Source organism: Phocoena sinus, chromosome 4 (assembly GCF_008692025.1).
Source record: "Phocoena sinus isolate mPhoSin1 chromosome 4, mPhoSin1.pri, whole genome shotgun sequence".
NCBI classification, from domain to species: domain Eukaryota; kingdom Metazoa; phylum Chordata; class Mammalia; order Artiodactyla; family Phocoenidae; genus Phocoena; species Phocoena sinus.
This window is the reverse complement of record NC_045766.1, coordinates 61,962,208-61,978,663: the sequence shown is the minus strand read 5'-3', so window position 1 is coordinate 61,978,663 and position 16,456 is coordinate 61,962,208. Positions and strand designations below refer to the sequence as shown.

Here is a 16,456-nt window from a genome sequence, read left to right as displayed (position 1 = left end):
TCACCTCTGATTTCTCCAGGAGGCACTCAGATATTATTAAACCTTATTATCTAATAATTAAATTCCTCTAGGGCTTCTCCTAGGCAATGCTTATTTTATATTATATAGAGTTCATTATTGTACCCACTTGAAAACAATGAAATAAAAAATTTAAACATAAGAAGGCATGCCTACAAAACTTAACTGTTTAAGGGGGAAAAAAACTACCATACTTACACAATCAGGAGGTCTCTTAACTCCCCCCAGCAATTCTTTGTGCTTCCCTTCACTATCTTATGTGCTAATTTTTAGAGGTAAATACATCTTACTCTCACTCTTAGACTATGACCTCCCTAAAGGCTGAGATCATGAGTGAATTAACATCCCCAGAATACCTAGCCTGCTGCCTTGCACACAGAAGCCATCTGACAATCATCTGAATAGCTGCCACATTTGCAAATCTTCCTCCTATAAAGGTAAATCTAGTTATCAGAAAGAGCCTAAAGACATTCATTCTCAAATGTAGGGAATAATACTAGGTAAGTCCTTTTGCCCATCCAAGGTGACTACTGTAAGAATATTTTTCTGTGTTCATAAGCAGGCTCAAATAGCAATCCCCACCTCCCCAGGAGTTCTGACACAATTAATGGCTGTATTCTATCTAGCACACAGGAAATATTTGATGTTTTCTGAAATCATTTTAGATCTTAGCCTTCCAAGATGAATATCAGAAAAGGAATAAAATTCATAAATATACAAGGTCTGATGTATTTTAAAAGTCCTGTTTACTCAAATCTAAAATGATTACAATTACAGATTATTTTCCTTACATACACTTTCCTCCCTCCTCCAGTTTAATCCAAGTTATTAAAATTTCCTTTTTCCTGACTCTAAAAATGACATCACATTTTATTTTGCTTTATTAAATTGCATGCGTAAAATAGTGTTTTCCATGATTCTTATTTTGTCAAAGCCACCTTTACAGTTAGTGGATTATCCATATACCTTATTCTGCAAATTGTCAAGATTCAGTGGTTGGGCAACAATTTTCTATATATGCTACCACTTTGGGTCATGCGAGTAGTCCAACGAATGGGCTGAAAGTACGAGGACAAAGACAGAAATTCCACACCAGCCTCAAAAAGAAGTCCCTTTAGCCCAGGCTACCTGCCTTCTAGGAGAGTAGTGTTTGAATAGCATCCTGCTGAGATCCTTTGTAATCCCGGTTTTGAGATCCAAACTCTATACAGCTCTGATCCACCAATACTTAAAGACACTAACTAATGCTTCCTGCTTTACCTAAGTTCATACTTTAAATTGGACTATTTGGGCTTCCCCGGTGGCACAGTGGTTAAGAATCCGCCTGCCAATGCAGGGGACACAGGTTCAAGCCCTGGTGAGGGAAGATCCCACATGCCGCAGAGCAACTAAGCCTGTGCACCACAGCTACTGAGCCTGCGCTCTAGAGCCCGCAAGCCACAGCTACTGAGCCCACGTGCCACAACTACTGAAGCCCGCATGCCTAGAGCCTGTGTTCCGCAACAAGAGAAGCCACCGCCATGAGAAGCCCATGCACCGCAATGAAGAGTAGCCCCCCCCCCGCTCACCACAAATAGAGAAACCCCGCGTGCATCAACGAAGACCCAATGCAGCCATAAATAAATAAATAAATAAATGTATTTTTAAAATTATACTATTTAAGTACTCTTATAACTCAGGGAAAGTAAGCACAGGAGAATTAAGGAGTATGACAAAATAGAAAATAAGGGTACCATTAAGAAAAAGGAAATAGAGAAAAAAAGAGGGAAGGAAAAAGACACATCTAACTTCTACATTAAAAACCCAAACCTGACTCTGCTTTCCTGACTGTGGGTCCTGTGTACTAAAAAACTAGCTAAGACAAGGACCAAATTATCAGCCTTGGTCACTCCTGAAATATGTATTAAATTTACATCCCACAGGACTATGTTAATGAAAACATTGTCAATTTTTGTCCTTAACTTTTACAATGTATTCATTATATTTATAATGTCTCTTTATAAGGTAGAGTGGCTGTGAGGTAATAGTACATAAAATGTAACATAGTTTAACTCCACAAAGATACTTATCAATTCTTACTGCTGTCATTATACATTCTATATTTATGGTGCCATATTAACAAACTTGCTATACATTTTAGACTAAAATCAGAAAAGGTAGAATTTCTGTGGAAAGAAGAAAGCAGAGTCTTACTGAAGAGGTTTCTTCTACTAGAAGAACATTCTGTAGTCCAGATTTTTCTAGACAATTCTGGGGAAAGGTATTTGGTGAAGACAAACTTAAAACCTCTTCCAAAAACTTAATTTCTAAAGCTACATGGAAAGAACAAAAGGACCTGGACAGAAGCAAGAAAGGTGAAAATCAGAGCTCTCCACATTCTCCTCCTCCAATGGGGCTCTTGATCTGGGCAAGAAATATGAAATGAGACTATCATTTTTCCTATAAACTTCAGAGTTGGCATAGAGCTTAAATTTTGTAAATGCCTATGAAAAATATGAAAACTATCCAATGGCACACATGCAAAGAATTTTTTTAAGATTTTTTTTTTTTTGGCCGAGTTGGGTCTTAGTTTCGGCATGCAGGATCTTCGTTGAGGCATGCGGGCTCTTCCTTGTGGTGCATAGGCGTCTCTCTAGTTGTGGCTTTCAGGTTTTCTCTTTTCTAGTTGTGGCACACAGGCTCCAGGGCTCATGGGCTCTGTCGTGTGGGGCACACGGCCTCTAGTTGAGGCGCTCGAGCTCAGTAGTTGTGGCGTGCGGGCTTAGTTGCCCCGCGGCATGTGGGATCTTAGTTCCCTGACCAGAGATTGAACCCGCATCCCCTGCATTGTAAGGTGGATTCTTTACCACTGGTCCACCAAGAAAGTCCTACGAAGAATTATTATTAATGATAATAAATAGCTTACCAATTAATTAAGAGAACTCGAAGCCCAGATACCACAAAAAGCACATCCATTTGGTAGTGCAATGAATTGTATCTATGTCTTTATTAGTATACCTTTCGCAGTACACTTTACTTAGGGTAGATCTCAGCATATTCTAGGCTTAAGAGTAATGTGCTAAGTAGCAAAGAAAAGCCATAAATAACATATAAAGTCTATAATAGCCATAAAATCTAAATTTGTACATACTTCAAGAATTTCTGCTCTCCATATACCAAAATTAATCTAATCCTCTATTTATTCACCCCTAATTTGTTTTAACTACATCCCAAAAACCATCAGAGAAGGAAATACCTAGATCCTAGAAGGAATCAAAATCTAATTATGTGTGTAGAGCTCTACTTTTATTGCCAGTATTCACCATTCTTCAATACTACTCCTTTGTGCATTATTAAAATATTCTCTAAGACCAAAGGAGAAGAAAAGAGTTATTAGGAAACATTTTTCATCAATGATCATAAAACAGCAGAAGCACTTTACCTGACCGCCATCTAACAAACACACAGAATTAAAGTTCTCCATTCTCTCTATAAAACTTACTGACTAAAGCCCACGATACACTGACTCCCCACAGCTAACTGGCTATTTTCTAGAACTCAGATGCTTACGAAAAGCCAGTTGTGTTCATTTCCAAACCTGTTCATGCCACTGGAATACTACTGTACTTTAAAAATGTAATTAAACAATATTGTCAACTGATGAAATACAGTGGAAAAGAAAGAGCTGTTGTTTCTATGAAAGTTAAATGAATGTTTTAGAAAAACTTTGTAAAGATGAGTTGCTTTAAATTAACTGTCATGAAGTAACGTATGGACAACTGCAGAAAACTGAAAAGAAGTTTTATGAAAATCTAAAATTTTGCACACCTCGACTGATTCACAGGTGCCTAAGCTTTTACCTCTTTTTTTAATTAAAAGTACAAATTTTGCATGACCCATCACTGATGCAGCTTATGCCAAAAAAGATGCTGCAGATGTCCAACTGGCAGATACAAACTCAAAGAAACAGTTTTGGTCTATGCCAAAAGATTAACAACAATATTCACTAATTTATTTTCATTTAAAATAAAACATTAAAGATATGCATATATTTATAATTTTTAACAATTCCCTACTTTAACTAATTTCAAAACTTTTCAATAAGCATTTCATAAGAGGACATTGACTATAACTAGTAACATTCTTTTTCAACATTAAAAAGGTCAAAAGAAAAAGAGTCACTCATGCAAACCAAAATTACTATACCTTTTCCTTTGAATCCATGGGGAAAAGATCAAAAAAAAGAGAAAAGCAAGAAATCAGTTCAAAAGTTCAGAGAAAAGACAGGTAAAATTTCAAGAGTATAAGTGATAAACTTTAGTTATCTGTAGGAATGATACTAAATGTGATTAAATGATACATCTAGCATTTATATTTAGGTATTGGTATGGAAATAAAGAAAATGCATAATATCCAAATTTTAGCACAGTAAATCCAAGTCCATTAAGCTTGATAAAAACAAAAACAATTTCCAAAAGATAATCTACTAAAGTATACTAACAACCCCAAAAATGGAAAACTAAGGGCCTTAGGATAGGGAGATATCTTTATTAAGATTCGAATTTTTGAGATCCTAAATTTAGGTAAGAACCAAGATACATAAAAAATACCATATACCTATAATTCCATAAGAAAAGGCAATTTACATGACATTTAAGAAGCTTATAATGATTACTATTTTAATGACCCAGGCCTCTATTCCAAAGAGAATCTAATGGTACTTAAACAAGTACAGTTCTGCACTTTTTCCTATGATCAACAAAGATGTTTAAAAGATCAGATTTAACCCAGATCTCTACTTCATAGTATTATTACTCTGCTATTTTTTTCCTGGCTTTCAAGCAAATTTAAATCCATTTATTAAAACTCATTGTCCAAATATCTGATTCCCACAAAAATGAGTAAAATTTATTAACTGCATGATTAAAAATCCAAAGCCTAACTAGAATATTATGATCCTTTCTCAAAATGTTCATTATGGCGTACTTTCTTTTTCATGAGACTGTAATGAAAGATTATTATTTCATCAAATCTACAAGAAAGTTGCTGGGGTCTAAAAAAATTAGAAAGCAGGTCCAAGAAAATTAAGACAGTAATGAAAGACAATAAACTCTTCTTCTCTGTTAGTTTTTATTTTAAAAGACTTCATCTTTTTTTTTTTTTTTTTGCGGTATGTGGGCCTCTCACTGTTGTGGCCTCTCCCATTGCGGAGCACAGGCTCCGGACACGCGGGCTCAGCAGCCATGGCTCACAGGCCTAGCCACTCCGCGGCATGTGGGATCTTCCCGGACCGGGGCACGAACCCATGTCCCCTGCATCAGCAGGTGGACTCTCAACCACTGCGCCACCAAGGAAGCCCTAAAAGACTTCATTTTAATTTGTTGCAGTAAGCTCTGCATGGATTTGATTATAAGCAGGCACATATTCTTATAACCTTGCGGTAAGGAAGGGATATTAAAGCAGATAGTTGAAGAAAAGTGAGTACTGGTAAGTGGGAACAAAAATAAACATGTATTCTGCTGACAGATAAACACGTACATTATATTTTATCCTCATTCATCTTAGTTCTTCCATTCTTTCCTTTATATATCTTGCAATTTGCCTCCTTTTCTCTCAGAACTGGAGAACTGCTTGGAAGTGCGGAAATGTACTGATCTTAGGATTCAATATTCCTTGATTCTGAATTTGGCTCTGTACATGTCACTTAACCTCTCTGGTTCTCAATCACCTCATATGTAAATAAGGGGATTGAACTAAAAGTCCTATGAAGATCCTTTCCCAGAATTCTATCAATCTGATACCAACTATGCCCTCATAGGAAAACAAGCATTCCTACACGTGATAGGAGAGCAAGCTGGTAAAACTTTCTAGAAGACAGTTAGGCAGTATACATCAGAAGTGTTTAAAATGTTCATACCCTGACCTCCGCAAGCCCACTTTTAGGAATTTGTCCTAAGCAAATAATCATGTGCACAAAAATGCAGTTACAAAGATGTTCATCACTCTACTTTTTGGTTAGAAACAACCTAAATGTCTTATAGTAGGAAACGATTAAGTAAAATGTGGCCATTAAAAATGATGTTACACAGAAACAGAATCACAGACATAGAAAACAAACTCATGGTTACCAAAGGAGAGGGGGAGGAGTAAATTAGAAGTTTGGGATTAGCAGATACAAACCACCATATATAACATAGATAAACAACAAGGTTCTACTGTATAGCATAGGGAACTATATTCAATATCTTGTAATAAACCATAATGGAAAAGAATATGAAAAAGAATATATAAATATATATATAAACTGAATCGCTTTGATGTACACCAGAAACACAACACTGCAAATCGATCATACTTCAATTAAAAAAAAAAACCTAATAATACAGAAAAAATTATGTTACAGATGACTAATAATCACATGGAAAGATGTTCATTATAATGAAAATGCAAGTTACAAATTAACATGATCACATTTGGGGGTGTGTACATATATATACACACATGTACAGGAAAAAAGATTATACAGAAATGTTAGGAATTATTCCTGGATGGCAGAATTTGGTGTATCTTCAACCTTTTGCTCACCTAAATATTTTATTACGAACACATATTACGGAATAAGAAAAAATTATTGTTTAAAGAATCAATTCTGAAGTTCTCTCAAGAGAATTATATTTTTGTTTCCATTCTTCTCATCCCCAGACAAAAAAACTTTATTATTTATATCAATCGCCTTTGAAAAGACTAGTTGTTAAAAACACAGATAAATAAGGCTTTTGGCATAATGGAAAATTTATAAATAGGAAGTCAAATTGTTCAAAAACAAGGGAAAATAACTAGTTATTCACTCATACGATAAATAAAAATGCAAGGCCCACAGAGATCAAACTGTGGTTCTGCTATTAAGGTCTTCCCAGGTAATCCTTACACAATATCCTGTAGAGTCCTTACCAAAATACAGTGTCATCAGGAATTCCATTTAAGAAAGTTGCAAAAGACTTAAGATCCATAGAGAACACTAAAAATGACAGGAAAATATTATCTAGTAGTTTTTAAGTAAACAGAACAAAATGTTCTGCTCATAGTATTGAATGCAAAAGCAAAGAAAGATTAAAACTAGGTTTATTTAGTCTCACGTAGGAAAAGAAAATGAGAAAATAGGACTATCACCTACCATACAAATAAAACTAGCTAAGTTCTCTTCTCAACCAAAAAAAGAAAGTAATTATGGGCTAAAAATTTTTCTGTTTAGAGGGATTTACAATGTAAATGAAAAAAAACACTGTCAGTAAGAGTTACTGAAAATTACTGAGAAAGCCTGGGAATCTCTTTCCCTGAAGATCTTTTCAAATACCTACTACTCAGATATGATTTAGAATAAAACATTAGCACCACCACAAACCAGAGGAAGACAAAAATGACAACCTCTCAACTTTATATCCTTTTTGTCTAGGTCTGCAGAGAGTCAAAAGATATGATATGATAGCTTATAAATTCATAAAGAAGAAAATAAACTTGCAATGAGCAACAAAATGAAGCTGAGTCAAGTAATTTTTAACTATAAAAATGCTGACTGCTACTTTTCAAGTTTTTCTGGCTTTTTTCAAAAAAATTAAGTTTACTATATAAACTGTGATTTAAAAGACATTATTTAAAAAAACCCAAATACTTAATATTTAAAATAAGGAAAGTAGTTAGAAAATTTACCAAATATTAAAGCCAATCCATGAGATGTACCCACTGCTATCAGACTCGACACTGCCTGAGAACAAAAGAGAAGATTACATTTTAAGACATTACAAGGATCTTGAAATAATCAGAATTGAATTTGCTGGTTTTCTTTCCTCTAGGCACCAGATAACATACCAACTATTATAAATAAGGAAAATTTCATCTAGGAGGCAAAACAGGAAATGAAACTCAGAACATCTTATTTCTGGGAATCCCTCTAAATTTACTCTAAGGGTAACAATATTAAAATATCATATGTTCAACATTATAGGCAAAAACATGTCACTTAACTTCCTCTAAAGCAATTTTTTGAAAAATTCAGGGGTCCACACAAAGTAAGAGGCACTTATGCTACCCAACCAAGAGCCTCCTACGAGTGTGGGAAAGGGACAAGAAAGCCCTTCTGCAGCTTATTCACAAGAGCCAAAAGGCACCAGAAATACTCAAAACCCAGCCCACTTCCTCACCAATTGACTATCTAATAAGAAAGCTACAGGAGGCAGCTGGAAATAGTTGAAAATAGAAAAGAGGGCACTAGTGTGCTTTCAATATCCCCCAGTTCTCTATAATCACTCCACAGATTTACTATTTGGCAGGCTTGGCAATGGAGTTCAGAGCTGTTAAATGTACTATTTACCACAAAGTGATTTTACCAAACACTGTTTTCCACTCCCTATAACCAAAGCGAGGCCAAGTCAGAAGGAGCAAATATACTTGGGCAGGGTAGCACCACATATAAATAAATTGGGAAAAGGCTAATCATTATTTTTCTTAAAAAACAAAACAAAAAAAGAAAACTGAAAATAGAAAGAATGAGAACATTCAACACGGACAAATTTTAAACCTGATTACTGGCAGTAAATGACATGAATTAATTATCACAAAATTTATGTAATAACTTTGAATATCGGAAGAATAAATCTAAGAAAACCTGATCAAATAGAAAGCTTACCTTTAAAGGATTTAAAGTATACTTACAATTGCTGTAGGCAAGCCAGCATCTACTTTGTCCTAAATAAAATTTTAAAAAAAAGTATTTGAAAAGACATTCCCATTTTTAAGCAGAAAATGGTATAAGGCCCTCTCTTTACATATACAATTCAGACAAGAGGTAGAACCGTCATTTTTGCCCCCAAATAAGAGAAACTACAAAAGTTGTATATACCAACAAAATATAAAGAGCACAAGAGTAGATTGTTTTCTTTTACCGTTTCAGGAAGGGTACTGATTATAAATGAAAATGTAAAGGGAAAGAGAGAGGAAAGAGATTCTATTTTCAATAATGTAAATAAACTATAAGTACTATGGGTCACAATGGTAAGAGTACATAAAGATTTTAAAAACGGAAACATATACTAAAGACATTCTTCCTCTAAGTAGGAGCTTCCTACCCAGCAGATTATAAAATAACCCCTAAATAAAAACCATCAGCCATAAAAAGAAACGAAATTGAGTTATCTGTAGTGAGGTGGATGGACTTACAGTCTGTCATACAGAGTGAAGTCAGAAAGAGAAAAACAAATACCGTATGCTAACACATATATATGGAATCTAAAAGAAAAAAAAAAATGGTTCTGATGAAACTAGGGGCAGGACAGTAATAAAGACGCAGACGTAGAGAATGGACTTGAGGAGGCGGGGAGGGGGAACAGTAAGCTGGGATGAAGTGAAAGAGTGGCATGGACATATATACACTACCAAATGTAAAATAGATAGCTAGTAGGAAGCAGCCGCACAGCACAGGGAGATCAGCTGGTGCTTTATGACCACCTAGTGGGGTGGGATAGGGAGGGTGCGAGGGAAGGAGATGCAAGAGGGAGGAGATATGGGGATACATGTATATGTATAGCTGATTCACTCTGTTATACAGCAGAAACACACCATTGTAAAGCAATTATACTCCAATAAAGATGTTAAAAAAAATTTTAAATGAAAGGCAAAAAGAAATAAAATAATTTTTAAAATAAAAATAAATAAATAAAAGCCAGAGCAGGGTATATTCAGTCAGAATAAGAAAATCAAAACTTAAGTGCTAGTGCCAGCTCCTTACCAGTGACTGTGTGACCTCGGCACAGCCACCTAACCCTTCTGAGTATTAGTCCCCTTACCTGTTTGTGGAAAAGGCAAACACTGCCCTAGCTACCGCCATGAGTTGTCCTGAGGATCAAATTAAATGTAAAATATCCTAAAAATGTAAGGGTGTCTACTAATATTTGGTACTTCTGTAGCTTTCAATAATAACAAGGGCTTTCAATGATTAGAACTGTAGTAGCAAAGAGCTTTCAAATGCATTTATCACATTATTTGATACTCAAACCAGGATAGATGGATCAAACAAGTAGTATTATTCTGATTTTCCAGATTAAGAAAACAGATTAAGATTCTTAAGATTCAGATTAAGTTTCAAAGAGCTTAAATTGACTTGCCCACAGTTATTCAGGAAGTGGTAGACTATGTCTAAAACTCAGGGTTTCCATTCCCAGACCAGGCTCTTTGGATCACTTCTGTATTTCTTTTCTGTCTGTCCCTGTCAGTGTGCTCAATTCATTATTATAATCTCTCAGAAGGCAGAATCTATTATATCCAACTTTACAGAGCTTCCCAGGAACTAACCTAAAATACTTACACCAGGGCATGGAACTATGAGGAAGAACAATCACCAACGCTGCTATGTACAACGTTCTGGAGAGTAGGATATACTCAACTGTGTGTGCATGTGTGTGTGTAAAGGATGCCTAACATAATGCTGAACAATAAAGAAACATGCAACAAATATTTGATAAATGATTGATTTGTGTCCTGGACAGGGAAAAAGAATGAGCCAGCAGATGAAGAACATAAACTATATTCAAAATGGAACCTGAAAAATGCAATCAGAAGTCAGCTAACTTTCAAAGCTAAAACCCACAGATATGGGAAGCAACTTAGAGGATCTATGAATAGAATTTTAGTGCTGGTGTTACGGCATCTTAGGATAGTGATTCTCAAAAGCCACGCGCGTTAGAATCACCTGGGATACCCGTTAAAATGCAAATCCCTAGCTACACTGCTAGAACTAGATTCCAATTCAGTAGGTCTGGGATGGTGCCCAGGAATCTGTATTTTCATAAGTATCCTAGGAGATTCTTATACAATGGACACATTTTGCAAAAACACTATGCCAAGGTATCCCCGTTATCTTAAGTGATCATAAAATGATAAATATGCTTTAAAATTAATTTGAATCCATTTTTTAACATCTTTATTGGAGTATAATTGCTTTACAATGGTGTGTTTCTGCTTTATAGCAAAGTGAATCAGTTATACATATTCATATGTTCCCATATCTCTTCCCTCTTGCATCTCCCTCCCTCCCACCCTCCCTATCCCACCCCTCTAGCTGGTCACAAAGCACCGAGCTGATCTCCCTGTGCTATGCGGCTGCTTCCCACTAGCTATCTATTTTACGTTTGGTAGTGCATTTTAAATATAGTCACGTCATATTACTTTGAGGAGGATTCCAAAATTAAACAATGAGGTTCACAACTCCAAAAGTTTCATCTCTCCTAAGTGTTCTCCAGGCACAGACTACAAGGCCATGATGATCAACGCCTTAGGCAGCCCTAAATAACATCACTATCCACATGGCTGAAAGCATTACTGAACAGCCATTCAGGAGAGAAACCCCAAAATATAACTAGCTTTACATGTTAATAAACCAACCATCACAGAAAAGCATACAATTTAAATTGAGCTGGTAATCCAAAATTAGGAAAGCAGAGTATGAAGACTGTCACAAGAAAAGCAGTTTTCATTTTAACATACCAAAGGAGCTCAGCCATGGCAATGAAATAAGAACAGAATGCAAACACTCTGGGATTTATTACAATTTTTCCCTCCTCTTCAAGAGAAAGGAGAAACCCTTTTAAATAACAGATTTATCTAATCATTGTTCAATGTCTGAGTTTTAGTTCAGTCTCCATTATTCAAAATATTTTTAAAACTGCACAGGTGGGTCAAATGACTGTTCTGGTTCATCTTGATTTTGAAAGGAATGAATTTCATCACCTACATCAGGATTAAATTCAGAAAACGTCATGGAAATGTAATCCTCAACAGGTGGTTCCCATTCTAGAAAATATGAGCTACTCTCCACCTACAAGAGGAAGGACAATTGCCCAGGTTTCCTCCATTGCTTGACTATCTCTCTATTTAAATTGACTTCATGATATATGAGCTGGGTCAGGGTATACCAACTGCCCGCAGAGAACACTTTTTCTTTCTTTCTTTTTTAATGTTTCTTTGGGGGGGGTTTTGGTTGTTGTTTTCGGTGGGGGGGGGTTTGTGTGTGTTTTTTGTGTTTGGTTTGGTTTGGTTTCTGCAATAAGCGCTTTCTCTAATAAACCTGAAGATTACAATGTGGTTATGGTGTCATAATGCCACTTCTGTATCAATCTCTTACCCTTGTGAAAAATCAAAACTTTGTCCAAACTGAATATGCAAAATACCAATTAAACTCCAGGAAAAGAACATAAAAACATATCAAAGTTCCTGGGGTATGAATCTGTCATCATCATCATTATTATTACTATTATTATTTACAGAACCTATATACTGAATTCATAAAACCAAAACTGAAAGTCTGCGTAAAACTACAGGCCTTGAGGCCAAAGGAAAGTTTGATAAAACATACCCGAAGCAGCATCTATTGTCTTGATGGACTATTAAATATTTCTGCACTTAACACAGTACTCTAAATCATTTTCAAAAAAGACACAGATATTCTGTTCCAGCTATTATACACTGGCCACATTCACCAATACCACCCTCATTTCACAACAAAGAAGCACTAGACTTGGGAGCCAAAAACCCCAATTTTGAGTAACTGCTCTGCTATCTCCTAACCCAATGACGTAACACAAGTTAATGTCACCTCTCTGAGCCTGTCTTCTCATTTGTAAAATAGGATATGGCTCTCCCTACTTTCAAAGTTGTAAGAGTATATGAAATAAGGTACATGAAAAGACTTTTGTGAATTATAAAAAAATCACTCAGTTGTAAAAGATTCTGATCAATCATTTCTCCATATGAAAAGACTAAAAAAAACAAGCACTCTACCTCAACCAAATACACAAGACGGCAACTAAACTGAAAAGGAATTTAAAGAAAAAGCAGATAGTGTTTCTTTTAGGCTTGCTGCCATATTTCATTTAGGCACACCCGAGACTCTGGGCAGACCTTTATTTCATGGCTGCACTAATTTCTATGTCAAGATGTATAGCTATGTCTTATGAGTCAAAAATAATCACACAAAACCCACGAAAGCCAGATTCTATTTTTCTTAAGCCTCGGGCCAAGAGAAGTGCTATGCTTTGTTTTATGCTCATTCCTACTTCATTATGCCATTGCAGGTTATAAAGTTGGGGGAAGAGAACAAAATACTTACAGCTGCAGACACTATTTGGGCAGAAATTCCCTTCAAAAGTGAATGTCGCATAACTGATCCATGCAGTGAAAAAGAATCAGGTAATTTCTTCTTTCTTAAAAAGAAAAAAAAAAAGGAAAATGTTTAAGAATTGGAAAAAAAAATTGAAGAGGCAGGGTCTTTAAAACTTTGAAAGAAGAAAAAATAAAAATGAGAAAAGCATAAAACACTGTATTACTTTGTTAGCTCTGGTTTGCAAAGAGGTATAAAGTCTAACAGTCTCACGTTAAAATGTACTGAATCCACCCTGAGCCTCAGAGAAGCACAAGCAGGAAAATGAATAAAGCCACCATTTCTTTTTCACTGATTCAACCTGTTTCTTGCCCACCTTAAGAAATACAGCAAGAGGTTCTGCTACTCATCAGAAGGTTGCCTATAGAGCACCCCTGCTCACATGTCTACATTACCTCTACCTGCCTTCCACCTTTGCCACCTTTCTTGCCCTCCCGTTGTCTATAACGACCCTCTCATTGTCCAACCAACTGCCTCAAATTCCCTACTCATTACTCATTCTCTGATGCTCCTTTCACTTAACCTACTCATCACTGTACAAAAAATAATTTAACTTTTACCAAACATTGAACACCTACCCTATGTGACTAAACGTATGCTCTGGGGATACAAAAATAAGAAGGTCAAAGCTCCTACTCTCAAGGACCTCATATCCTAGCTAGAGGGACTAATGAGTAACTCACTCTTAAATTAAAGGATAAATGTTAGAAAAGAAAAATAAATAAAGCACTACAGAAATGAAATGAGTTTAATCCTGTTTATTAGGGAGCTATTAGGGAGAGCTATAGAAAAGAAAAGGCATCTGAGCTGGCCTTGATAGATAACTAGGAGTCTGTCAGACAACATAAAAGCACAAGTAATAATGTGAAGATGTAATGGTGCACAGTGTGTGGAGAATGTAAGTACACAAAAGGCATGGACCAGGAGGACAGGAGTGGGAGTGCTCAGAGATTATGTCAAAATGGTAAGCAGGGTTCAGACTGATGCCATGCAAAGCAGTTCTGACATTACTATGCAGGCAAAAAGAAGACACCACAGCTTTTAAGCAGGTAGTGACCAAATCATCCAAAACATTTACGTTATAATGGTTCCATACAAATTTTAGGATTGTTTTTTCTGTGAAAAAATTTGTTATTGAAATTTTGATAGGGATTGCACTGAATCTATACATGGCTGTGGGTAGTATGAACATTTTAATTAATCCATGAACATGGGATACCTTTCCATTTGTGTTTTTAATTTCATTCATCAATTATTATAATTTTCTGTGTACAGCTCGTTCACCTCCTTGTTCCTAAACTTATTCCTAAGTATTTTATTGCTTCTGATGCCATTGTAAATGAGATTTTTATTACTTTTTTATATATTTCATTGTTAGTTTATAGAAACACAACTGATCCAAATCAAAGTAACCTTGAGAAAGAAGACCAAAGCTGGAGGCATCACACTTTCTGATTTCAAACTCTATTTCAAGCTACAGTAATCAAAACAGGATGGTACTGGCATTATAAAAGACACATAGATCAACGAACAAAACAGAGAGCCCAGAAATAACCACTTGCATATATTGTCAACTAATATTTGACAAAGGAGCCAAGAGCACTCAATAAGGAAAGAATATTCTCTCCAATAAACGGTGCTAGGAAAACTAGGTAATCACATGCAGAAGAATGAAACTGTACCCTTACCTTATACCACTCACAAAGATTAAACAGATTAAATACTTAAACATAAGACCTGAAACCACAAAGCTCTTAGAAAAAAACAAAGGGAAAAACCTCCTTGACAGTGGTACTGGCAGCAATTTTTTGGTTATGTATGGAACCAAAAACACAAGCAACAAAAGCAGATATACATATAATATATATAAATGGGACTACATCAAACTAAAAAGCTTCTGCACAGCTAAAGAAACAATCAAAACATGAAAAGGCAACCTATGGAATAGGAAAAAATATCTGCAAACCATTAACCCCATAAGGGGTGAATAACCAAAATATATAAAGAACACTTATAACTCAAGAGCAAAAAACGATCTGAGTAAAAAAATGCGCAGAGGACCTAAATAGGCATTTTTCCAAGGAACATAACAGATGGCCAACAGGTACATGAAAATGTGCTCAACATCACTAATCATCAGAGAAATGCATATGAAAACCACAATGAGATATCATCTCATATCCATTAGTATGGCTATTATCAAAAAAATAAAAGATAAGCATTTGTGAGGATACAGAGAAAAAGGAATCCCCAGACACTGTTGGTGGGAATGTAAACTGGTGCAGTCACTATGGAAAATAGCATGGAGGTCCCTCAAAAAATTAAAACTAGAACTACCATGTGATCCAGCAATCCCACTTCTGGGTTGTATATTCAAAGGAAACAAAATCACTATCTCAAAGAGATACCTGCACTCGTATGTTCACTACAGCATTATGCAAAATAGCCAAGATACGGAAACAACCTAAGTTAAATGTCCATCTACAGATGAATGGATACAGATGTGTATGCACATACATACACACATACACACACACACACACACACACACACACACACAATGGAATATTATTCAGCCATGAGAAAGAAGGAAATCCTGCCATTTGTGACAACACTGATGGACCTTGAGGGCATTATGCTACAAGAAATAAGTCAGACAGAGCAGGACAAATACTGTATGATCTCACTTATAGTGGAATTTTAAAAAGCCAAACTCACAGAAAGACAGACTAAAATAGTGACATCCAGGGGCAGAGGGAAATACAGAGATGCTGGTCAAAGGGTATAAACTTCCAGTTTTAATATGAGTAAGTTCTGGGGATCTAATATACAGCATGGTGACTATAACAACACTGTGTTATATACTTGAAAGTTGCTAAGAGAGTAGATCTTAGATGTTCTCACTGCAAAAACAAAAAACAGGCAATTATGTGAGGTGATAAGTAACCCTTCTGTGGTAATCATTTCACAATATATACATATATCAAAGAATCACGCAGAGGGAAGACAGCAGAAGCAAGAAGAATTACAATCCTGCAGCCTGTGGAACAAAAACCACATTCACAGAAAGATAGACAAGATGAAAAGGCAGAGGGCTATGTACCAGATGAAGGAACAAGATAAAACTCCAGAAAAACAACTAAATGAAGTGGAGATAGGCAACCTTCCAGAAAAAGAATTCAGAATAATGATAGTGAAGATGATCCAGGACCTCAGAAAAAGAATGGAGGCAAAGATTGAGAAGATGCAAGA

At 35.8% G+C, this 16,456-nt stretch overlaps 1 protein-coding gene across 1 annotated transcript in view; it reads right to left on the bottom strand.

Annotated features, from left to right (window-relative positions):
* Positions 1 to 16,456, bottom strand: part of VPS8 (VPS8 subunit of CORVET complex) — a 308,471-nt gene that overhangs the window by 270,760 nt on the left and 21,255 nt on the right. The window contains 4 exon segments of the mRNA XM_032630703.1: positions 4,204 to 4,209; positions 7,705 to 7,759; positions 8,707 to 8,739; positions 13,154 to 13,247. Of these exon segments, the coding sequence (XP_032486594.1) occupies positions 4,204 to 4,209; positions 7,705 to 7,759; positions 8,707 to 8,739; positions 13,154 to 13,247 (188 nt within the window).